This window comes from Cervus canadensis, chromosome 3, assembly GCF_019320065.1.
Source record: "Cervus canadensis isolate Bull #8, Minnesota chromosome 3, ASM1932006v1, whole genome shotgun sequence".
In the NCBI taxonomy this organism is placed as follows: Eukaryota; Metazoa; Chordata; class Mammalia; order Artiodactyla; family Cervidae; genus Cervus; species Cervus canadensis.
Window position 1 is genome coordinate 60,108,622 of NC_057388.1, and position 25,352 is coordinate 60,133,973.

The following is a 25,352-nucleotide window of genomic DNA, read 5'->3' on the forward strand; positions in this document are numbered from 1 at the left end:
CAGGGAGAGAGGAAAAGGGGAAGATAACTTACGAAAGACAGATGAAGACAACAGAACTGTGAATAAGAACTGCGAATAAGCAGAGGGCACCAGTGACTATCAGAAGTGCTGTCACACAGGCTCCCCATCAGTCCCAGAGTAGTGATACAGGACAGTCCTCACCCACCTGCAGACACTGCTACTAAAGATCCTGAGCTGTGATTGGACACACCCTCTGTGCACCTCAAGAGGGCTTCCCCAGAATATAGTGTGCAAAGGTTTAAATCAATGTGGGAAACTTATGTGCATTGGAAAAGACCCTGATTCTGGGAAAGACTGAAGGCAGGAGGAGAAGGGGACAACAGAGGATGAGATGGTTGGATGGCATCACCAACTCAATGGACATGAGTTTCAGCACGCTCCGAGAGATGGTGAAGAACAAGAAAGCCTGGCATGCTGCAATCCATCAGACACGATTGAACAACAACAACAACAAAAAGGGAAGGCACGATACCCTACACTGTTCACGTCCCCACAGCAGGCTGACAGTGAACTCAAAGCCCATTTGTAAAAGGAAAACTGATGATAAGTAGCAAGTAACTCTGACCCAAGTGTAATCACAGTCCTTTGGTGACAATGACAATTCCAAGATGCCCAACCCCAGACACAGAAATGGAAAGAGAGCTGTGCTGAGCTTTCTGGAGGAAAGCAGACACTTTTTCACATGGACTAGAATCTGAGAAGTAAGATTTAGAGCTGCTATAGCCATCTTGTTACCAGGGGGAAATAGGTTGTCCAAGGGAACAAAAGCAAGAGATGAGAAGAGTAAAACCAGATCTGATCACATCAGAAGCCCAGATGATGAGAGCCAGTAAATTTCTTACTCCTGCTTAAGCCAACTGTCAACTGCAATCAAAAGAATTCTCAGTTGTACCAAAGGCAAGACTGGAAAGAGGAAAGAAGCACAGCCAATGGAAAAGCGGAATGGTGGCCTATCCAGAAACTGGGAAGTTGTGGGTTTTGATAGTAATATTTCTTTAAATCTTGAGTTGTCTGTTACAAGGTAAATTCCAAATATACATAGCCGTCTGAAAAACAAAAATTTATGATCAAGAAAATTAATTTTAAAAATTAGAGCAGACTACTGTATTATTATATGTTTTTAAATCTAAGAGACACAAATATCAGATCATTTCTGCTGTTCACATGAGGCTAATATAATGTTGCACGTCAATTATCTCAAATTTATAAAAATTTATTTAAAAAGTAGATTTCATGTTCATTGTTCTTACAATAGTAAAATTATAGATAGATACAAAGAGTAAATAATAGAAAATAAATACAAAAAAGATGAGAGCAAAGAAGTAAAAATGTTGGAAAAGATTAAAAATTGAAGAAAGAACCAGATGGTGGTTATAATCACTACTGAAGTATTAAAAAGCCTTTTTTTAAATAAACCACAAATCATTATGAAGAGATAGCAATAATTCAAAATGACTAAAAAGCACTAGTTTATATGATGGGGAATGGTTTTAAGGAACAAAACTGACCCATCATAGCCCAGGGTAATTTTTCAAACAAAAATGTGTTCAAGTTAATGTTCAAGTTAATGTTCAAGTTCAACAAAATATCATAGAAGTCATTTTGTTCATCAGATGATTTCATTTTGTATCCTCAAAGACATCATAATCTTTCTATTCTGAGAAACTTGGATGAATGGATGGACAAACACCCAGAGAGAGAGATGATAGAGTTAACACCACACTTGCTCTAGTGCCTGAATTTCCCACATGTCTCTAACAAATCAACTATTTCTTCCCATTGTCCTTGTCACACATTTGAAAGATCCCTACACATTATAAAGTTCATCAACTTGTCTCAGCCCTACAGGAAAAATTTTCGGTAACTGACGATATAACTACAGGGTCTCTAAGTCACATTATGAGTAAAGGAAATTCTTGCTCAAACTTCTCTTGATAGTAGCAAGATACATTACACAGACTATACAAAGTGTCATATTTCACCAAGCTAAGTACACACAGTTGTTGACTTTAAAACAATAGTGTTCTTTCATCACTCCACTACTGACTTTTTGTCAGTAAACATTAATGTTTTCCTTTTCCAAATACTATTCTGAAATGGCAAGCTTATCTTAATTTGGTGAAGGTCCATGTCAACAACCACTGGAAGTTGTAGTGACACACTGAAACAAAAGCAGAGGGAAATCTGGCAGAAATACCACTTGTTCCTTTTTTCAAAAACAGTGGAGTTCAAATTACCAAACAAAATAAATAACCCCAATTTTAGTAACATATTTTTAAATCAATTCAAATCTAGCTTTTTAAAATTGGTTTGATTTCCAAACTATATAATTTGATTGTTCATGCTTACGCCACTCACTACATTTTGCAAGCATTAATTTGTCAACAGTATAAAAAATAAAGATTATCATTTTTTAATCAAATAAATTTTTTAATTAATTTATTTTTTACTGAAGGATAATTGCTTTATAGAATTTTGCTGTTTTCTGTCAAACCTCAACCTGAATCAACCATAGGTATACATATATCCTCTCCCTTTTGAATCTCCCGCCCATCTCCCTCCCCATCCCATCCCTCTAGGTTGAGTTTGAGTTGAGAGTCCCTGTTTGAGTTTCCTGAAAAGATTACCATTTTTACCTTTTCATGCTGAAGCTGAAGCTCCAATATTCTGGCCACCTGATGCAAAGAGCTGACTCATTAGAAAAGACCCTGATGCCGGGAAAGACTGAAGGCAGGAGAAGGAGACAAAAGAGGAGGGGATGGTTGGATGGCATCACTGACTCAATGGACATGAGTTTGAGCAAACTCCAGGAGATGGTGAAGGACAGGGAAGCCTGGCATGCTGCAGTCCATTGGGTCACAAAGAGTCGGACAGGACTGAGCGACTGAACAGCAGCAACCATTTTTACAAAAACCCAGAGTCACAAGTTTCTTCAAAAAACAGCTTAGATTAAAATCAAACTGTAAACATTTTAACTTCATACACATCTTCCACACTAATCTGGGGGGAGAAAATAAGCCAAATATAACCACTAATATTGCACATTTCAATCATTTCCCTCTAAAAAGTATAATATGGAAAGGCTTCTAATTTATCTTCTGGAATGGTAGGTAGTAGTTTGAATAATGGAAGCTATTAGGCAAATATTCTTCAAGTAGTTAAAACTAGCTTTCCTATGTCTTTTGCACCCCTCCTCATTAACAGGCACTGCAACACAGCGTGAGGTAAAAGCAAGACTTCCGGCATCAGTGAATGCTCCTTTGAGTTTCTGCAAATGTATAAAGGGTATTTTTGAAAGATTTTCTTAACAAGTGAGCAAACAAAACAAAAAAAAAAAGGTTAGAAAACAACAATAATTACTCTGAAAAAGTGAAAGTGTTAGTTGTTCAGTCATATCCAACTCTTTGCAATCCCATGGACTGTAGCCTGCCAGCCTCCTCTGTCCATGGAATTCTCCAGGTAAGAATACTGGAGTGGGTAGCCATTCCCTTCTCCAGGGGATCTGCCCCACCCAGGGACTGAACCCCGGTCTCCTGCATTACAGGCAGATTCTTTACTGTCTGAGCCACCAGAGAAGCCCAATTACTCTTTTGCTAATTTCAAATAACATATTACCCTCCCCCCCCCCATATATAATTGCTCTGATAAAAATTTTAAGAGGTACTTTTCTTATAAACCAAAGCATCAACCAAAAAAAGGAAATTGAGAAAGCAAATACCTGACCCAGAAATTACCCAACATGTTTTTCCATTATCTATGAAGAATCAAAGTTATGCACCAACTTTAGTCAAACCAAATACACATCTTTCTGATAGCAAAGATTTTTCCCAAATTAGGAAGTATGCAAAATTACTCACAGCCTAGATATCCCAGTTTAGTTAAAACCACAAGTTTCTAGAAGCAGAAAGCCTGGGTTGGAATCCCTGCTCTACCATTTACAAAGTATATCTTAAGTTACTCAACCTGTAAAGCACTCAGGACACTTCCTGGCAGGGAATAAGCACTTGGTAGATGCAGGGTGACAGCAAACCTCTAGACCTCTGCAACTTGGCATCAGTTGGGAGACTGTTAGAAATTCAAACTCTGAGGTCCAGTTTCAGACTTACATAGTTAAGACCTACAATTTCATCAAAATTCCATTATGATTCAGAAGCAAATTAAAATTTGAGCACAGCTGGAATGTATTTTTTCATTTCATCCTGAGATGTTATTTATAATAATTTTTTAAGAACCACTCCATTGCTCTGTTGCAGCCTGAAGAAGGCAAAGCATTATTTGGGATAACAATTCCTCCCTTAATGATCTCTTACCATACCTTCGTATTCAGAGCCAACTAAAGCCTGAGGTGGTAGACGACTGCCATCTAGTGGAGTTCATTCTGCTACACATACCAAATAAATTCCCTGTGTTGTCTTCCAGCATTTTAAATACATTGGTTTAAAACGCTGCGAGGTTTTCTTTTTGCTTAACTCCTTTCTTGAGGACTGCTAACACAATTACCTAGTTTAATAATTCCACAAGAATACATCTTAAATACAGAGTAAGATAAAAGACAAGAATTTTCAATTTCCTTTTTTAAACTTAGATCAAAAAAAGAAAAAGAACGAGTCTAGGGAAGTCTTCAGATTAAAACACTGACCCACCCTCTCCTGTAAAGGTGCACATTAGACACATACGAGCGACACGGTTCAGAAAATAGGCTTTCTTTTCTGTTAAAGTGACAGTGACGTTTACTTTCTTCTTCTTAAGTTCTATGCTTTTTACAATTTATTTATATAGTTTTCAGGGGTGCTTTTTTGAGGAAAAAAGTATTTTTTTAACCTTTAACTCAATAACTCCACTTCTACATTAAGTCTTCGGGAAATAATTAGAAACATGGACAAAGATTTATGTTCAAAGATGTTCACTACAGCAAACCAAACTTAATCTTAACAGCTTCACAATAACCTTCTGAATCAAAACTTAATCATTCTCCTCTACTACTCATTTAGATTACTTCTAATTTTTCTATATTATAAATAAATACATTTATATATAAAAAGAAGGGAGGGAGGACAGAAAGAAGAAGGAAATAATTATATAGAAGCTTGATCAGACTTCTTCACATTTTGGATCACTTCCTAATACACATTCCCATAAACCACCTCTCAGCATTCAAGAACATTTTCACAGTTCTGAAGCCACAAGTTCTGTACATCAGTAGGATGTATGGACTGTACTATCACCTCTCTAGCAGCAAGTTTTATCCCACGGATAATTTTTTTTAAGTTTTACAATTAAGATACAATTTACTTACCAGCTCTTAAAATTATACAACTCAATAGTTTTCAGTGTATTTATAGAGCTCTGCAGCCATCACTGTAATTTAATCTGAGATCATTTTCCTCTTCCCAAAAGGAGAAACCTTGTAGCCATTAGCAGTAACTCCCCATCCCCCTGCCACTCACCCCAAATGGCTCATTTTTACTGATTTACCACTCCATTACTTTTTTTAAGATACCTCAAAGATATTATGTGTTCCAAACCCATGAAACAGAATAATTGCTTCTGCTACTAAGATATCTCTCTGTTTCAAACTGGGAAATATCCTGTTTAACCATAGGAAAGTAAGATATGTCATAATTGTCTCTTATTTTTTCAAAAGGGACTTTTAAAATATAAGGCAGAATTTCAGAACTAAGAGAAGATATATAAGTACAAACTTAACTATTTTTTTCAAAACTAATAACAACTCTAATTACTTTGAAAGTGCATTAATGAATCTAGCAAAAATGTCACACAGAAGCAAGGAATTTATTTAAAACTTCTTACTTTAATTAGGTTAACTTGATCTGGTAATAAAACTAAAAGTACAGTGCAATCAATGTAGGATAACAATTGACATGTGATCCAGAGAACTGTCTTTTTAAAAAGATAAGTAATTGTCTTATGGGTAAACCTATGGTTGACTCATGTTGATGTTTGGTAGAAATCAACACTATACTGTAAAGCAATTATCCTTCAATTAAGAGTTTTAAAAATTAAATAAATAATTGTCTTCATGCTCGGAGAAGGCAATGGCACCCCACTCCAGTACTCTTGCCTGGAAAATCCCATGGACAGAGGAGCCTGGTGGGCTGCAGTCCATGGGGTCGCAAAGAGTCGGACACAACTGAGTGACTTCACTTTCACTTTTCACTTTCATGCATTGGAGAAGGAAATGGTAACCCACTCCATTGTTCTTGCCTGGAGAATCCCAGGGATGGCGGAGCCTGGTGGGCTGCTGTCTATGGGGTCACATAGAGTCGGACACGACTAAAGTGACTTAGCAGCAGCAGCAGTCTTCATGCTACCAAAAAATAAAAACTTACTTTCATTTACTCAAAGCACTTTTTCCTCATATAATATTTTTTGACTCCAGCTGTACAGAATTTAGTAATTTTTCTTTGCAGGGTTTCGTAGCAGAAAGAACATTGAAAATAGTTCATTAAACAAGGTGGACTTGGTCCCCTGATCGTATCAGACATTTTTTTTAAAGAACAGTAGAAAGCTGAAGTTGGGAAGGGGATGCCTCACAAAAGTTAGTTTCTCATCAAATTTTCACTTTTTCTCACCTTTCTTCATCTAACTCTAGACATCTCCCATATTCTTCTAATAATCCAAACATTCCTGTTACTCAAGTTAAGCAATACTGCAATACAGCCACATGTTTTGTTTCATATCACTTTAATTACACCAAACGCTTATTTATACACTGAAAGTGTGAAAGTGAAAAGTGTCAGTCTCTTAGTGGTGTCTGACTCTTCGTGACCCCATAGACTATAGCATGTCAGGCCTCTCTATCCATGGGATTTCCCAGGCAAGAACACTGCAATGGGTTGCCATTCCCTTCTGTAGGGATCTTCCCAACCCAGGGATTGAACCAGGGTCTTCTGCATTGTAGGCAGATTCTTTTACCACCTGAGCCACCAGGGAAGCCCATTACCCAAAATATTCTTGCCTTTACTTTTGTATAAAAAAAAAAGTGAGTTCACATGAATGAAGGATACTTCCAAAATAAAGATATTTTTTCATGTCACTAAAGAAAAATCTAACACATGTAACCTACTTTTTATTAACACAATGAAAGTGGAAGTCTCTCAGTCATGTCCGACTCTTTGCAACCCTATGGACTGTAGCCCACCAGGCTACTCTGTCCATGGAATTCTCCAGTCCAGAATACTGGAGTGGGTAACCGTTTCCTTCTCCAGGGGATCTTCCCAACCCAGAGATTGAAGCCAGGTCTGCAGAATTGCAGGCAAATTTTTTACCATCTGAACCTCCAAGGAAGCCCATTAACACAATGGTTAAACAATAAACTCATAAAAATGTGAGCCTAAAGAGAGCTATATTATAAAATCCCTAGTTACATGTTCAGCAGGTGCCCCCTATACACACATACACAAAATCACATAGGCAAGTGTCACCACCTGGCTTTCTATCCTCACTTCAGCACCAGAAGCTCCTCTATCACCCTGTCATGGTGAAGTGAGAGAAATTTAATTGTAAATAATCCTCCAATACCAACAATCACAGTGTAGAGAAACAAGCACCAAGCCCTGGTAACTCAAGAAGCTAGGGTGGAACTAGGGTGGTAGCCCTTGTGCAAATTAGAAAAAGATACTCCCAGGGTGGAAGGAACATAGCCTCACTGAGCCAGGACTTGGTAAAGGTAATGTCTTTGCAAAATTTAGGAAAGTCTCCCTTTCTCTAGGGATATTTATTCCAGGCCAGGGCACATGGCCAGATGAGCAGGATCAGGTCTGCATTTCAGTCTCCACCAGCCCCTTATGCCCTGGTTTAAAAACAATTTACACAACCTGCACAGTGGCCCTGGAGGTGGGTGAGGTGGGGACAGGGGTCGACAGCTTCATCCTGCCTCTACCAAATAGAGCAGAGACATCCATCAGTGAGGAAATCAACCCCTTCTTCCACTGCGAGAGGCAGGCACACAGTTCACCACAGAGAAGCTCAACTTCAGTCAACTCATGTATAAAAGACAAAATTTAAAGAAAATGCAGTTTCAAAAATATTTCTGTAGACCACATAAAAGTGCGGGCTATATGAAAATCATATATATCCAATGTTTAGAGTTTTCTTTTTTTATTATTTTGCTCAAGTATTTTAATACAAAGGTTTCAATAAATATGTTTAACTCTGAGATTCATACCACATAATCCTCCATTTTTATATGGCCAAATATTCTGGTCCTTACAACAGCATGCTCATGATTAAATACAAATTACCTTTCACACCACCAAATGATCCATAAGTCATATTGCAGGCTGTTCTCTGAAGATTATGTTCATACATCAATTTGATCTGATACTGGTTCCCATGTTCCACATTACCCAAGGTTCCTAAAAAGAAAAAATAAAACAACTGCTTTGTATTTGTTTATATTAAAAAATATTAATATCTTATCACCTGTACCAATTCCAAGTAATTCAATTTCAGTGAAATTTAAAATGACAAAGCACTAAAACATTATGTATCATGAACACTTAGCATACTCATGACAAAGAATGCCAGCACAGTTAGAACAATTTAAGTCTCAGCTAGATTATACCATTAGATGAAATACTACCCTGGGTGACATTTTATTTATTTCCATTATGTATGAGTAGAGTGTGATTATTTAAATAACAACAAAATCTTCCAATTTCAGTTCTGAAATAAATGAGGTTAAGTTCCCTTCACTTATAACAATGAAACAGAAAAGACATGACTCAAAGTGCTAAGAAAAGAATTCCCCACACTATCAAGCAGTTCAATTTTCTACACCAACTCTCAAAATATTCAAGCCCCTAATACATTATGTTCTAATTTACTAGCGAGATCTAAAGCATCCCTCGGCAAGTAACTAGGACAATGTTTTCTTTGAAGTCTACAACTGACTGGTTCAAAATTGGGAAAGGAGTATGACAAGGCTGTATATTGTCATTCTGCTTATTTGACATATATACAGAGTACACCATGCGAAATGCCAGGCTGGAAGAATCACAAGCTGGAATCAAGACTGTCGGGAGAAATATCAACCTCAGATAGGCAGATGATACCACTCTAAAGGCAGAAAGTGAACAACTAAAAGCGTCTAGATGAGGGTGAAAGAGGAGAGTGAAAATGTTGGCTTAAAACAACACTCAAAAAACTAAAATCAAGGTATCTGGTCTCATCACTTCATGGCAAATAGAAGGAGAAAAAGTGGAAGCAGTGACATTTTATTTTCTTGGGCTCCAAAATCACTGTGGACAGAGACTGCAACTATGAAAAGAAGCTTGCTCCCTGGAAGAAAAACTATGACAAACCTAGACAGCGTATTAAAAAGCGGAGACATCACTTTGCCAACAAAGGTCCCTATAGTCAAAGCTATGGTTTTCCAGTAGTCACGTATGGATGTGAGAGTTGGATCATAAAGAAGACTAAGCGCCGAAGAACTGATTCAGTCAAACTGTGGTGCTGGAGAAGACTCTTGAGAGTCCCTTGGACTGCAAAGAGATCAAACCAGTCTATCCTAAAGGAAATCAACCCCAAATACTGATTGGAAAGACTGACATTGAAGCTGAAGTTCCAATACTTTGGCCACCTGATGCAAAGAGCCAACTCACTGGAAAAGACCCTGATGCTAGGAAAGGTTGAAAGCAAAAGGAGAAAGGGGTGGCAGAGGATAAGATGATTAGACAGCATCACCGATTCAATGGACATGAATTTGAGCAAACTCCTGGAGATAGTGGAGGACAGAGGAGCCTGGTATTCTGCAGTCCATGGGGCCGCAAAGAGTTGGACGCGACTTACTGACTGAACAACAAAAAAGAAAAATCTCCTTCAAAAAAAAAAACTTTCCCTGCATTTAATAGATCATATATGCTATAATTACTCCCAGGTTCATTCCAAATGAGAAAAGATTCTTTATCTGTATTTTACCCTCTAGTTGTCAGGCTTTCTAGAGTATATACAGTTAGAGCTATATCCTAGTGATCAGGCAAGAACATTATGATTAGAAACTGTATTGGAAAGAAAAATTATTCTAAATGCAACATATTCCACTAAGAAGCATCTTTGTCATTCAGTCAAAAATGCAAAAGTTAAAGAAAAAAATTTAAATATCACAAAGAAAATGAAATAGTTCCAAACTAAATAACATTAGATAATTAAAACAATCTAAATATATAAGTCAGTCTGTATGTATGTGTATACAGATTTATATGTGAGCATTTGTATTTTTGTTTTGTTTAGTTTTTTGTCCAGAAGGATTTACCAATGTTCATTGAGGTTGCAACAACAGAAGTATTTCTACTTCCATTTTTAGAACTGAGGCACCTTAAGTTTAAAAAAAAAAATCAATAAATTTACCCCAAAATCACATAGCTGATAAAGGACACAGTACTCAAATTAGGTCTTCTGAGCCAGCACTATATATCCTGGTACCTGGTTGTCCACCATTTAACAACTTTCAGGGAACCTGGTAAGCCAATGACAATTAAAAAAAAAAATTTCCTGAGGAGGGATAAACTGGGAGTTTAGGGTTAGCAAATGCAAACTATTATATATAGAATGGAAAAACAAGAAGATCCTACTGTATAGCACAGGGAACTCTATTCAATATCCTCTGATAAACCATAATGGAAAAAAATATTAAAAAGTAATGTGTGTGTATATATATATATAAATGAATCATTTTGCTGTACAGTAGACATTAACATAATATTATAAATCAACTATACATACATATATGTATATATACACACACACAAACACACAAATATACATAGGACTTCCCTGATGGCTGAGACAGTAAAGAATCCACCTGCAATGTAGGAGACCTGGGTTCAATCCCTGGGCCGGGAAAATTTCCTGGAGAAGGAAATCGCAACCCGCTCCAGTGTTCTTGCCTGGAGAATTCCATGGACAGAGGAGCCTGGTGGGCCACAATCCATGGGGTCACAAAGTGTCAGAAAGGACTGAGTGACTAATGCTGAATTTTACTTTTTCACTTTCATGTATATATAGATATATATATATCTATATATACACACACACACACATAATTTCCACCCCCCACCTTTCTCTCCCTGGCCTGTTCTTCCTCAGTTGGAAAGTGAAGGGTTGAAAGAGAAAAAACTAACAGGCAAGGATTTCTTGGAGGAGAACATTTTCTACGCAGATCTATGTCCCTGAAAATGCTAAGAACAGAACACACATCAATGGAATTAAAAAAAAAAAAAAAAAAAAGACTCAAATTTACCAGCTAAACCTGATAGGAGATGAAAGCTTTCTGGAACCTAAATGGTAATAAAGTCAGTAAAGTCCACAGAAATTGGTGGTAATCACTACCATACCAGCCACAAGGGCAAAAACCAAAAACTCTAAAAACATAACTCATAGCATTGATCTAAGGACAGTTCTAGCCTCTAAGAAACCAGAAAAACATTCCAAGAAACTTCTGGTTCATCCCTACAGAAATTCCAAATTTCATTCTGCACCTAAAATGAGAGGAACCCCTCCAAGAAAGGAATGTATCACGCATACTTGCTAGCCAAAACATCAGTGAACACAAAGGTCAGCAGTCAATATTTAAACAAACTTGCATGAAATGACACTAGGATTTATGTACTGGAAAAGCTCCAAATGCATTCGGAAGTTTTTAAATTTCAGGTAATTACACTTGAAAATATAATAGTGCATCTAAGGAGAACAAAAGAATTTATCTTCCTTCAATACTAACTTGGAATAAAGGTAGTACCTGAAAATCTGAAAATTCTGATCATTTTTTCTAGAGAAGCATCAGTGACATAAGATTAAAATTACTTACATAAGTTTTGTCCTTGGATTTACAGATTGAATACAATAAATGTATATCTATAATAATAGTCTACATATAACTAAAGTTCATACAAAGTTTCATCGATTAGAAAGTAAATGGATATTAGAACATTTTTGCTGCTGGACTTATTTAAATAAGAGCTAATTTAAACAAAAAAAAATCCTCTCTGGACAATCAACGGTCACCTTGAAAACAGGTTTTGGTCCAATTTTACGTACATAACTGCTAAGAAATCCAACAATGTTAAATGAAATATTAATAAAAGCCATTACAAAGTAAAAGGTTCATTGTATTAAATAATCAAATTAGATTATGTAACCCTATCAAAAGTAAAGAGACATCTTTTTGCCCTCTCATGGCAAATGTTAAAATTCTATAAATATGTCAAATGCTCAGGAAGTACACAATTTTTAGAAGAGAATATTTAAAAGAACATAATCAGTATGGCTTAAGCTCACACATCTGTAACCATTTACTCAAAAACTGAGGCCCATCAGGAAAAAATCAAATGCCATGTGACGCCTTTCCTTTACCAGAGTATGATAAGATGGGCTAAGTTCAGGTCAGCAAGACCCTGCTGATTCTCTATATTAAACCAGCATTTAATGACATATCACCCCCAAAGAAAGAAGTCAGCACAGTAGCCTCTGATTATTAGGAGTTGTTTGCTGTATCCAGGAGTTCTCCTCTAATGTGTCTCAAATATCTTTTAGGAGCACACAGCACACACAAAAGTGAAAGTGTCCGAATCTTTGTGACCGCATGGACTGTAGCCCGCCAGGCTCCTCTGTTCATGGAATTCTCCAGGCAGGGATACTGGAGTGGGTTGCCATTCCCTTCTCGAGGGGATCTTCCAGACCCAGGGATCGAAACCAGGTCTCCTGCATTTCAGGCAGATTCTTTACCAACTTGGCAACTGAACAAGAAGAAGCACACAAAAGAAAACAAAAAACATTTGGGGAGAGGGCACTTGGGGTCAAGGATGTTAAGTTCAGCTGACAAGTTCATCTGCTGACACCAGTGATTTCACTTAAATTAGAAAGTGTTTATGCTTCCCCTGTTATAGTAAAAGCTAGGTAAAAGTTCGGTCTGATACCTCAAGAAACATATTCAAGAGAACAAAAACATTAACTTCCCTGCTTCTCAATTTAAACCAAGCCAGGAAAAATATACAAATTGTCAGCCTATGAATATCACAGGAGGCTGAAGAAATGAGAGACAGAGAAAGGAAATGAGGTGGAGTGTAAGGGAATGTAGTTTGGACAACTCCACATCCCCAGAGAATACAAAGCTTGTAAATGAATACAAAGAATAAAAGAGCAATAAAATTGCCATTCCCATGACAAGTAACTTTCATTTTCAACACTAATTTGAAGGAATATGTTTATGGATAAGTGAAAGTCGTTCAGTCATGTCCGACTCTTCTCAACCCCAGGGACTATATACAGTCCATGGAATTCTCAAAGCCAGAATACTAGAGTGGGTAGCCTTTTCCTCCTCCAGGGGATCTTCCCAACCCAGGGATGGAACCCAGGTCTCCCACATTGCAGATGGATTCTTTACCAGCTGAGCCACAAAGGAAGCCCAAGAATACTGTAGTGGATTGCCTATCCCTTCTCTAGTGGATCTTCCTGACCTAGGAATCAAACCAGGGTCTCCTGCACTGCAGAAGGATTCTTTATCAACTGAGCTATCAGGGAAGCCCTTAAGGATACCAATGTCCGATTAAAAAGCTGTGATCAAACATGACAGTTTCTTTCACTAGGCTTTTTTTTATAAACACACATTTCATCTTTAGTCTATGTCATACACCCCAGTAAAGTCTAGAGACTTCTGGCTTTCTGAGCCGTTATTCAAATGGGCCAAGGGAAGGTCAAGAATCTAACCTCGTTTCTAATTTTTAGGATCTGTCCCTCTACTGCCCTCTTAGAGCCCCCACAGAGCCTCTAGAAAGGACCAGTACCCTAAGCAGTATTCAAGAGTAACTGGGCAAGTTCTCCTTCTCCGTACCTGTTAATAAAATGTCACTCAAAGTTAATAGGCTTATGATGGGAAACAGAGGAACAGCTAGATTCCTACAATAAAGTAGCCTCTATCATGCATGCTCAGTCGTATCCAACTCTTTGCCACCCCCTGGACTGTGGCCCGCCAGGCTCCTCTCTGTCCAAGGGATTCTCCAGGCAAGAATGCTGAACTGGGTTGGCATTTCCTCCTCCAGAGGATCTTCCCAATCAAACCCTACTCTCCTGCATTGGCTGGCAGATTCTTTACCACTGCGCCACATGGAAAGCCCAGCCTATATAATACCTTCTCCATTTATTCTGGAACACTAAATATTTGTCCTACCACTAGAAGGAGCAACATTAGTTCAGTTCAGTCCCTCAGTTGTGTCCAACTCTTTGTGACCCCATGGACTGCAGCACGCCAGGCTTCCCTGTCCATCGCCAACTCCCAGAGCTTACTCAAACTCATGTCCATAGAGTCAGTGATGCCATACAACCATCTCATCCTCTGTCGTCCCCTTCTCTTCCCGCCTTCAATTTTTTCCAGCATCAGGGTCTTTTCCAGTGAGTCAGTTCTTCACATCAGGTGGCCAAAGTACTGGAGTTTCAGTTTCAGCATCAGTCCTTCCAATGAATATTCAGTATTGATCTCCTTTAGGATGGACTGGTTGGATCTCCTTGCAGTCCAAGAGACTCTCAAGAGTCTTCTCCAACACCACAGTTTCAAAGCATCAATTCTTCAGGGCTCGGCTTTCTTTATAGTCCAACTCTCACATCCATACATGACTACTGGAAAAACCATAGCCTTGACTAGACGGATCTTTGTGGGCAAAGTAATGTCTCTGTTTTTTAATATGCTTTCTAGGGTGGTCATAGCTTTTCTTCCAAGGAGTAAGCGTCTTTTAATTTCATGGCTGCAATCACCATCTGCAGTGATTTTGGAGCCCAAAAAAATAAAGTCAGCCACATTTCCACTGCTTCCCCATCTATTTGCCATGAAGTGATGGGACCAGATGCCATGATCTTAGTTTTCTGAATGTTGAGTTTTAAGCCAGCTTTTTCACTCTCCTCTTCCACTTTCATCAAGAGGCTCTGTAGTTCTTCACTTTCTGCCGTAAGGGTGGTGTCATCTGCATATCTGAGGTTACTGATATTTCTCCTGGCAATCTTGATTCCAGCTTGTGCTTCCTCCAGCCTAGCATTTCTCATGATGTACTCTGCATATAAGTTAAATAAAGGTGACAATATACAGCCTTGATGTATTCCTTTCCCAATTTAGAACCAGTCTGTTGTTCCATGTCCAGTTCTAACTGTTGCTTCTTGACCTGCATACAGATTTCTCAGGAGGCAGATCAGGTGATCTGGTATTCCCATCTCTTGAAGAATTTTCCACAGTTTGTGATGATCCACACAGCCAAAGGCTTTGGCATAGTCAACAAAGCAGAAGTAGATGTTTTTCTGGAATTCTTGCTTTTTCGATGATCCAACGGATATTGGCAATTTGATCTCTGGTTCCTCTGCCTTTTCTAAATCCAGCTTGAACATCTGGAATTTCATGGTTCATGTACTGTTGAAGCCTGGCTTGGAGAATTTTGAGCATTACTTTGCTAGCATGTGAGATGAGTGCAATTGTGCAGTAGTTTGAGAATTCCTTGGCATTACCTTTCTTTGGGATTGGAATGAAAACAGACCTTTCTTTGGGATTGGAATGAAAACAGACCTTTTCCAGTCCTGTGGCCACTGCTGAGTTTTCCAAATTTGCTGGTATATTGAGTGCAGCACTTTAGCAGCATAAGAGGAGCAACATATTTTACCACAAAACAATGAGAGTGTTTAAAAATGATAGTAAGATTACTTTACTGGGTATCTGATACAACAGATAACAGGTAACAGAGAAGGAAAATAAGAAGAAAGTAACACAGAGACAGTAATAAATAGCCACTACCAATTGCCTCAGCACTACCTAGAAATATAAGTTCATTCATTCATTTAACAAGTATGCCTACCGCACAACACACACCAAGCCTGCCTTCAAAATCTAACAGATCTTCAAACCAAAAAAGAATATCCAGCTTGGTGATAGTAAATAAGAATCATTACTCCAATTAAAAGCAAAATACAGAGAAAGCCTAAATCAAGAGACTGAGTGTGAGAAATAGAGACCTAAAAGCTAATATTTACAGCAAATTCCAAAGGAGTGTACCTTTTGAATAAGCAATAGGTCCACAGATAGTTAGCTTTATTGTATCCATTGAAAAAATTCTCCGATGTTGACATCATAAAAATAACTCTCAGCTTGAACTAAAATTTATCTAATAACTGAAACAAAATTCGTAAGTTACATTTTTAATAAGGGCCAAAATGCTGAAACCAGACTGCAATTAACTTTCATACTTGTACCCACAGGACCATGTCAGGGAATGAAATCTGAGTAAGCCTCAAATACACGCCTTGAGGTCTGGTTAAATGAAGACAACCAAAAACCAAGAAATTGGAACCATAAAGAAAAAATACTTGAGGTTCACCAAAGAAACGTACTTTAAGTCACCATGACTCAGCATTTAATGAATTCTGTTGTTGCTATTGAACATTTCTTAAGACTAAAGTGTCCTAAGTACCCAGAATTGGCCTCTCTTAATCACAGGCAATCCTGGACACAATTCCTCAGACAAAGGAGATTTCAAGGAACCCTCTACAGTGATAGAAATTTAAGTATGCATGGAAATAGCAGACCATGAAAACGTAATAGTCTTTGCAACTGAAAGAATAAGTGAACAATGGGAAAACGCTAAGATAAGAAAACTTTTAACCAAGTTGATATAACTATTCTTACATAATATTAAGAAGTCCATATTTTAGTAAAAAGTCTACATTTAAAAAAGAAAATGTTTCTTACCTGAGACAGAGTAGACACACAGTTTTCTTGAATGCAACACAGCCAAATGAAGCATCTCAGTACCTCTGAAAAATGGTGAAAGTTTTAAAAGTTTAAATACTAGCTTCAGATGTAACCCCCAAAAAATGACAAAATAATTTTAAAAAGAGATTATAATCATAACCTATCTTGAGTGAACTAAAATAAATAATTCACTGGATAACACTCAAAACCGAAAAATAAATTTAACAACAAAACAGTCAGTTTGACAATCCCAGAGGCCCAAGAACTCTGCCTCAAGGAGTTGCCTTCAGATTAAAGCCAAAGGAGTCTCCCAGAAAGAGCCATATCAGAGGCCCCTTAATGAGTGCTCTCCCACAATAAAGCCACATGGGACTTCCCTGGCAGTCCAGTGGTTAAGACGCCACACTTGCACTGTGGAGGGCCCAGGCTGGATCCCTGATTGCAAAAAAAAAAAAAAGAGAGAGAAAGTGACCCAAGCTCTGGTCCTGGCTTGCAGGCTAATTAACCTACGACCCTGGGCAAGAAACTTACACTCTCTAAGCCTGTTTCCCCTTTTGGAAAATAAGAGCTTTCAATTCAATGAAATAAAAATCATGTGAAAGCACCTTGTAAAGTATAAAGCACCAGAGAAAGCTAACCATCACTGGGAAATGGCATATATCACATCCAGGTCTGAAATTTTACTAAAGGTATTGAAAATATTTTGGTGTGGTCTTGTCTCGCTGTTATCTCATTGTTCACTGAACTCAGGGTAGGCAGGACGCCAGCGGGGAAGCTGGAAGAAGATGCAAGGAGCTGTAGAAACTACAGATATTCTTTATTTACTGGGGCAAGGCAGGCATGCTTTAATCTTTAATGGCTGTGTGTCAGCAGTAATGATGACTACATAACTCAACTCCACCGGACTAGACTCAACTTGACACCTCTAACAGCTTTTCAGGTGGTGCTTATATAGACCACACCACAATGCGCATGCTTAGCACCAGCTGTCCTGAGTGAGGAGTGGGGCGAGAGAGCCTGACCATCGTCACCTGGCCAACTGCTCTTCCCCTACAGGTCTCAAGTGTCACCACTACACTTCCCAGCCCCTATCAAGTGGTTTCCAGAGACATGGCACAGTCTGCTGCTGCTGCTGCTAAGTCGCTTCAGTCGTGTCCGACTCTGTGCGAGCCCATAGACGGCAGCCCACCAGGCTCGCCCGTCCCTGGATTCTCCAGGCAAGAACACTGGAGTGGGTTGCCATTTCCTTCTCCGACAGTCAGTCTAGAAATCCTAAATTCAAAGTCTTCAAGAGTCAAGTCAGAGGATGTGAGTGAGCAAAGGGAGTAAATGGCTGTGATCAACTGGAGACTAGGGCCAGTCTAAAGGAGACAGCAAGTAGCTACTCAGTTCTGGGCTTGTGGCCAGATCTCCACATTTTTTTCAGGAAAAGCCAGAAGGCAGGGATTTTATGTGAAAATTCCTCATTCTTAAACACTGGAAATTCTTTCAAATTTAAAACTAATCTGCAAGCAGGCCTCTGATGTCTGACCTCTGAAACAGACTCTGTTCTAAACTAAAAGGACTATAATTGAAGTCTGAAGACTTGGATTGGGGTCTTGACTCTGCACTTCGGTATTTCCGTGATCATTTGATCTTTTAGAGTGTGAGTTTCTCATTCATAAAATAAGAATTAGATAATACCTGTAAATATACACAACTATCACATAATCAAGATTGTCTTCAAAAATCTTTACATGTATCCTGAACACTCAACTTTTCCATCATGCACAGGAAAAGAACATGATGTCATGAAAAGACAGTAAAGAACAGAGTCAGACAGACCTGGGTCGGAATCCTGGCTGTGTGACCGAAAGCTCTGAGCCCGAACTAGCTACCTTATCTCTAAATGCAGATCACATCTTATAGATCAGATTAATGAGACAGTACTAGTCAGTTAATAGTAGGACAGTATCCACTCATCAACGTTAACCTCCTCCCTTCTAAAAAATGATCACATAGATGAAAACCATATTACTATATAGAATGATTCTGACAGCATTCCACTTTTTTAAAACATGAAAAGGTAAAAATGCCTTTTAGAGACAAGAATTTCTTTTGTCTCCCTATTTTACAAATCTATCATGTTTATATGTGCTAGGTTCAAAATGGGCACCTAATCATTACCTGCTTTTAGATGGAGTAGATATTTACCAGCCATGCCAGTAATAAACTCCTGATCCAGGCTGTCACAGGGCATAAAGGTCCCATCTCATGTCCCACCCTAGAGCATCTATGAAGCAGCTTCCCATTAGAATGAAACATATTACTAGAAAAGAGTTACTAATGCTCAGGAGCAGTTGTTCAGGTTTTTCTAGTAGGAGTCAGGACCCTGAACAAGTACAACCTGGGGCCAATAAATTATGATGAGCAATTGAGAGTGAGCCAAAGTCCAGAGCTCAGGGCACTCCCCGACTTAAGAAGGCAAAGAGGGCTCAAAAATAAAAAGTAAGGGAAAACAAGACCACCTCTGTCTACATAAAATTTCAGAGCAGATACTTTTATAATGATTAAGAAATACAGGTTTAATTTTAAGAAAATTCATGTATGAAAATAAGATAAAATCAGCAATATCATCAGTAAATAAAAAACAGACATATTACACAAAATGCAAAATAATACATGGTCTTCTAAAATAGGTTTAAAAATAAAGTACTTTGATCAAAGACTTCCTTTGTAGGTTGAGCTGACTTCTTTTAAGAAACTAAGGACCTCTCTACCCCAAATAAGTAATACATTTTAAAGCCTCAAAATTATGCACCAAATGACATAGCTACTATGATGTCTAATTTTTTTAAACAGATTTATATAACCTAGAAAATCAGTGCTTTAAGTGAATAATTTCTGTTTCTTTATTTGATTATTTTCCAAAAGCTTATCTCCTTTCCTTTAAGCTTCTAATACATCAGGCATCTTAGGTCTGTTACACTTAAAAAAAAAAAAAAAACCCTAAATTTTTCTGTCTTAAATGTACAGGTTTTCCATATTAAACAATGTTCAGTACATGACAATATACAGGAAACATATTTAATTCATAGTCTTTTTTTTTACAAATTCTCAAAAATGACACATAAGGGACTGACATACTCCAAGTAGTAAGACAAAACACTAGAATTAGTGGACTGTACTTACGAAACAAACTTTCCTACTTCCACTTGCAATATTGGATCTCGTAGATCCACTTCTAGAAGCAAATCCTCAGCTTGAGCTCCATCTCCTGTTTTTACAGGATGAGGATTAAAGATTCTTAGGTATCCCATAAAGCTGCCCACAATTATTTTATCTGTAAAGAGGTGTTTTTAAAGACATAGGAAAAAACATTAGTCACAAAAATTTTTGGAAATAGAATTTCTAATGTCTAAAAGAAGACTCTAAAAATTAAAAGAATCCAGTTTTGTTTCATATACAAAGACCAATCTGCCAACAGAATATATAATTAAAGTGAACTAAATAGCTTCACATCACCAACATTCAAATATACTAATGTACTACACTTTTCTTAAGCCTTGATTTGTTATCAGTAGCCATAATTCAGCACAAAGTGAGCCCTTTTAACAAAGGACTAGTATCAGGTTGTAAACTGATTTCATCATAAGAGTGTCAACTCTATACCTGATTTTGGCTGTTGAAACACACTGCATGAAAACTTATTCCAAGGCCTCACTAGACAGAGTGCTCTGATTTATAATTATCTAGTCTTGAGTACAAAAGGGGGAAATGATAAGATAGGTATTATGGGTTGAACTGTGTCCCTCAAAAAGATATGTTGAAGTCCTAGCCCCCAGTAACTGATTTCATTTGGAAATAAGGTCTTTACAGACGAACTCAAGTTAAGATGAGGTCACCCTTGATCAGGTATGTGGTAGGACTCAGTATCCTTTTAAGAAGAGAAAACAAGGACACGGTGGGGAGGAGAATGTCACAGGAAGATAGAAAGACAAGCAAAAAGATGATCATGTGACCACAGAGGCACTGATCCGAGTGATAATCCACAGGCAAAAGAATGCCCGGAACTGTCAGCAACTGAAAGAGGTAAAGAAGGATCCTAGAGGCTTCAGAGATAGTATGGTCCTGCAAACACCTTGATTTTGGACTTTTTTTTTTTTCTTTTTTTTTTTTTTTACTTTCTTTTTTTTTTTTTTTTTTTTCCAGTGGTTTTGTCATACATTGATATGAATCAGCCATGGATTTACATGTATTCCCAATTCCCGATCCCCCTCCCACCTCCTCTCCACCCGATTCCTCTGGGTCTTCCCAGTGCACCAGGCCCGAGCACTTGTCTCATGCATCCCACCTGGGCTGGTGATCTGTTTCACCATAGATAGTATACATGCTGTTCTTTTGAAATATCCCACCCTCACATTCTCCACAGAGTTCAAAAGTCTGTTCTGTATTTCTGTTCCTCTTTTTCTGTTTTGCATATATCATTATCACCTTTCTAAATTCCATATATATGGATAAGGAAGCTGTGGTACATATACACCATGGAATATTACTCAGCCATTAAAAAGAATTCATTTGAACCAGTCCTAATGAGATGGATGAAGCTGGAGCCCATTATACAGAGTGAAGTAAGCCAGAAAGATAAAGAACATTACAGCATACTAACACATATATATGGGATTTTGGACTTTTAGACTCCAGACTGTGGCAGAATAAATTTCTGTTGTTTTATGCCAGTCAATTTGTGGTACTTTGTTATGGCAATCCTAGGAAACTAATACTTTGGGTTGTTTGAAATCCCCGGATTAGTAGAGTACACTGACTTTTTTTCTATATACAGAAGAAGGAGTTCTACACACTTTTTTATTGAGAGCTTATTATGTGCCAGGCAATGGTCTAAGTAGCTTACATATATTAATACTAACTCATTATCCTCATAATAATCCTCTGAGAGAGGTACTATCCTAGGAATTTCAATCGTGAATAGAGATACACATGTCATTAAGAATCTGGTACTACTATTCACAATAGCCGAGATATGGAAGCAACCTAAATATCCATCGACAGATGAATGGATAAAGAAGTTGGGGTGAATATACACAGTGGAATACTGCGCTGTGCTCGGCCAAGTCGCTTCAGTCATGTCTGACTCTTTGCGACCCTATTGGACTGTAGCCCACCAGGCTCTTCTGTCCATGGGATTCTCCAGGCAAGAATACCGGAGTGGGTTGTCATGCCCTTCTCCAGGGGATCTTCCCGACCCAGGGATTGAATCCATGTCTCTTTACCAGGTTCTTTACCACTATCGCCACCTAGGAAGCCCAGTGGAATACTACTCAGCCATAAAAAATGAATGAAATAAGGCCATTTGCAGCAATATGAATGGACCTAGAGATTACCATCCTAAGTGAAGTAAGTCAGATGGAGAAAGACAAATACCATATGATATCATTTATATGGAATCTAAAATACAACATAAATGAACTTATTTATAAAACAAACAGACCCATAGAGAACAGATTTGTGGTTGCCAAGGGGAAGGAGGGACGGGGAAGGGATGAATTGGGAGTTTAGGTCTAGCAGATGCAAATGATTATATACAAAATGGATAAACAACAAGATCCTACTCTACAGCAAAGAGAACTATATTCAATATCCTGTGATAACCATAATGGAAGAGATTATGAAGAAATGTGTGTGTGTGTGTATATATACATATATATATATACATATATATATATAACTAAATCACAGTGTCATACAGCAGAAATTAACACAACATTGTAAATCAACTATACTTCAATTTAAAAAAAGAAGAATCTGGTTCTAGGTGATCTGATGACAGCCTCAGATGTCTACAAAATCTCTCGAGACATACTGGCTCCTGACTCTGACTAAGGCTTGGCCAAATGAACTCTCTATATTCAAGGGAGCTATGTCACTCTCATTCCAATCTCTCTTTTATTTGCATTTATAATTGTTTCCTGTCACTTGTAGCAAAAAAAAAAAAAAAATGTCAACTGATATACAAAATGAGCACCAAGGAATAAACTGCAGACACCAATTCCTTCAGGGATATTTAGAAATTCATTCTTGAGGTGAGCTCGGGCACAAGGCATTAAAACTCCTGTTCATAATTTAGATGGAGTTAAACAGCATCGTACACAGTGCCAGGACAGCTAATCACGTTAACACCTCCCAGCATCTGGAACACTGTGCCCACTGCAGGTAACACTCTAGTGAACTGAACAGCTGCTGCCAAATGAACAGGAAGGAGCAATGCCAAACCATATGTACGACGGCGTTTTCTAAGGGCACTGGATAATTTAAAGCAAGAGAATGATAGGTTTTGACCAAAATTCTCATCTCAGGGTAAAACTAAGGGTCTTTGGGAGTCTGAGGAAACAATTTTTTACCTCACTTCACAATGGGTTTAACCCTAAGAATCTAGTTCAGGGATTAACACTAGAGGTTTTAAATTACAGGAACAAATGAGTTCACAGTCTCTCCATGTTTCTTACATAAAAGTAAAGACAGTGACCAGAAAGAGTGGGGTTCACCTTCAACATGCCCCACCCTCAGGGTAAGAGGAAGTCAGGATGGCCAAGCCCAGATGGTGACAATTTAACCCCTAGAATTACAATGTGTATGTATAATTATTAAAATAATGGGATTATTATAGTAACCAGATATCAGGTAACAGTGACTATCACAGATTTCAAGCTATAGTTAACATGGGATCCCCAGGAATGGAACAAACAGGCAACTCACTAAGGCCTTTATTTCCCCAGTGATTCATTTCTTTTTATTACTGAGTAGTATTTAATTGTAACAATGTACTATAATGTGCTTATCAAATTAAGGCCTTTTTTGAAGTCTATAACCAAATATATTCCAGGTCTATGAAAAAGAGGACTAATTCAAGCCACCATATCAGACAGTCATGGCATGGCACCAGACCCCATTGTTGCTATCCATTAGCTCAGTCGGTCTGACTCTCTGCAACCCCATGGACTACAATACGCCAGGCTTCCCTGTCCTTCACTATCTCCCAGAGTTCACTCAAATCCATGTCCATTGAATTAACAATGCCATACTTAAGCCAATTTATAGACTTGGAGTCACTTGAACCCCGTACTTAAGTCAATTTATAGACTTGGAGTCACCTGAACCAAGACAGGGCTGGGTACAGGCTGCCGTGGCAGAGTCTGTCTGCAATACAGGAGATCCAGGTTTGATCCCTGAGTCAGGAATATCCCCTGGAGTAGGGAATGGCAACCCACTCCAGTATTCTTGCCTGGATTCTCCATGGACAGAGGAGCCTAGCAAGCTACAGTCCATGAGGTCGCAAAGAATCAGATACGACTGCGTGACTAACACAACAATTATAACACCACGCATGTCTAATATAAAGTTTCCTCAGATTCTTCCCTGTAGAACCACTAGTCATTCATTCAAATGTACTGAAGAAAGGTAAATACCCAACCTTTCTGAGAAAACTGAATATTGGCTCTGAATTACTACTAATTCTGGAAGCCCAGGAAGATACTGTTGTTGCCAATTATGGAGATTCAGTGATAAATTAACTTTCTAATTTATTTCACCCCAGTGGGAAAACAAAGCCAATCTATGATTTCTCACCCAGTATTTGAGAGCTTAAAGGAAATATATTTCTGTAGAAAACTGTGGAATAACCACTTGGTTCCCTAAGGTGTACAGTAAGGGATGTTATATTAAAAGGGCTAAATATAAGCCAGTGGAACTCCATCTCTCCAACAGGGAGAAAATCAAAATCAATACCATTTCTAAGCCTGATTTGAAATGGTCTCCTAAAAATTGATTCCAAAAAACTTAACTGTATATATGTGATAATTCCTATCAAAGAATTTTGGTTTAATAACCAAATTTGCTAATAAAAAAATCTAATTAATGGGTTTGAAAGAGTTAAGGGACTTCCCAGGAGGCACTAGTGGTAAAGAACCCATATGACAATGCAGGAGACATAAAAGATGCGGGTTTGGTCCCTGGGTTGGGGAGATCCCCTGGAGGAGGACATGGCAACCCACTCCAGTATTCTTGCCTGGAGAATCCCACGGACAGGGGAGCTGGTAGGCTACAGTCCATAGGGTCTCAAAGAGTCAGATATAACTGAAATGACTTAGCACTGAAGCACTGAAGAATAGCATTAAGATCAGTACATCTTTAAAGGGCAACTCTAAATTCTTCCGTTATTCACAAACTGTTTTTTCTTGGAGCCAACTAATACATCCCAATCTGAGTATTGCCTTTTCTCCTTTACAATACATGGAGACCAAAAGGAACAGTTTGCTTTCATTTGATAGGAGCAAGAGTATACATTTACAAGTATGACCACAGTCCAATACACAGGACCCAGGACTGCCACATCCTCTCATAAGGGCTGCTGCTGCTGCTGCTGCTGCTGCTGCTAAGTCGCCTCAGTCGTGTCCAACTCTGTGCAACCCCATAGACGGCAGCCCACCAGGCTCCCCCATCCCTGGGATTCTACAGGCAAGAACACTGGAGTAGGCTGCCATTTCCTTCTCCAATGCATGAAAGTAAAAAGTGAAAGCGAAGCCGCTCAGTC

General features: G+C 38.3%; 1 protein-coding gene across 4 annotated transcripts in view; it reads right to left on the reverse strand.

The window, feature by feature from the left end:
• Positions 1 to 25,352, reverse strand: part of BBS9 (Bardet-Biedl syndrome 9) — a 461,674-nt gene that overhangs the window by 398,202 nt on the left and 38,120 nt on the right. For all 4 annotated transcript variants that reach the window (XM_043463234.1, XM_043463233.1, XM_043463231.1 and 1 more), the window contains exons 3-5: positions 19,937 to 20,087; positions 16,763 to 16,827; positions 8,286 to 8,399 (exon numbers count right to left, since the gene is read on the reverse strand). In XM_043463234.1, the coding sequence (XP_043319169.1) occupies positions 8,286 to 8,399; positions 16,763 to 16,827; positions 19,937 to 20,087 (330 nt within the window). The remainder of the gene's footprint in view (positions 1 to 8,285; positions 8,400 to 16,762; positions 16,828 to 19,936; positions 20,088 to 25,352) is intronic.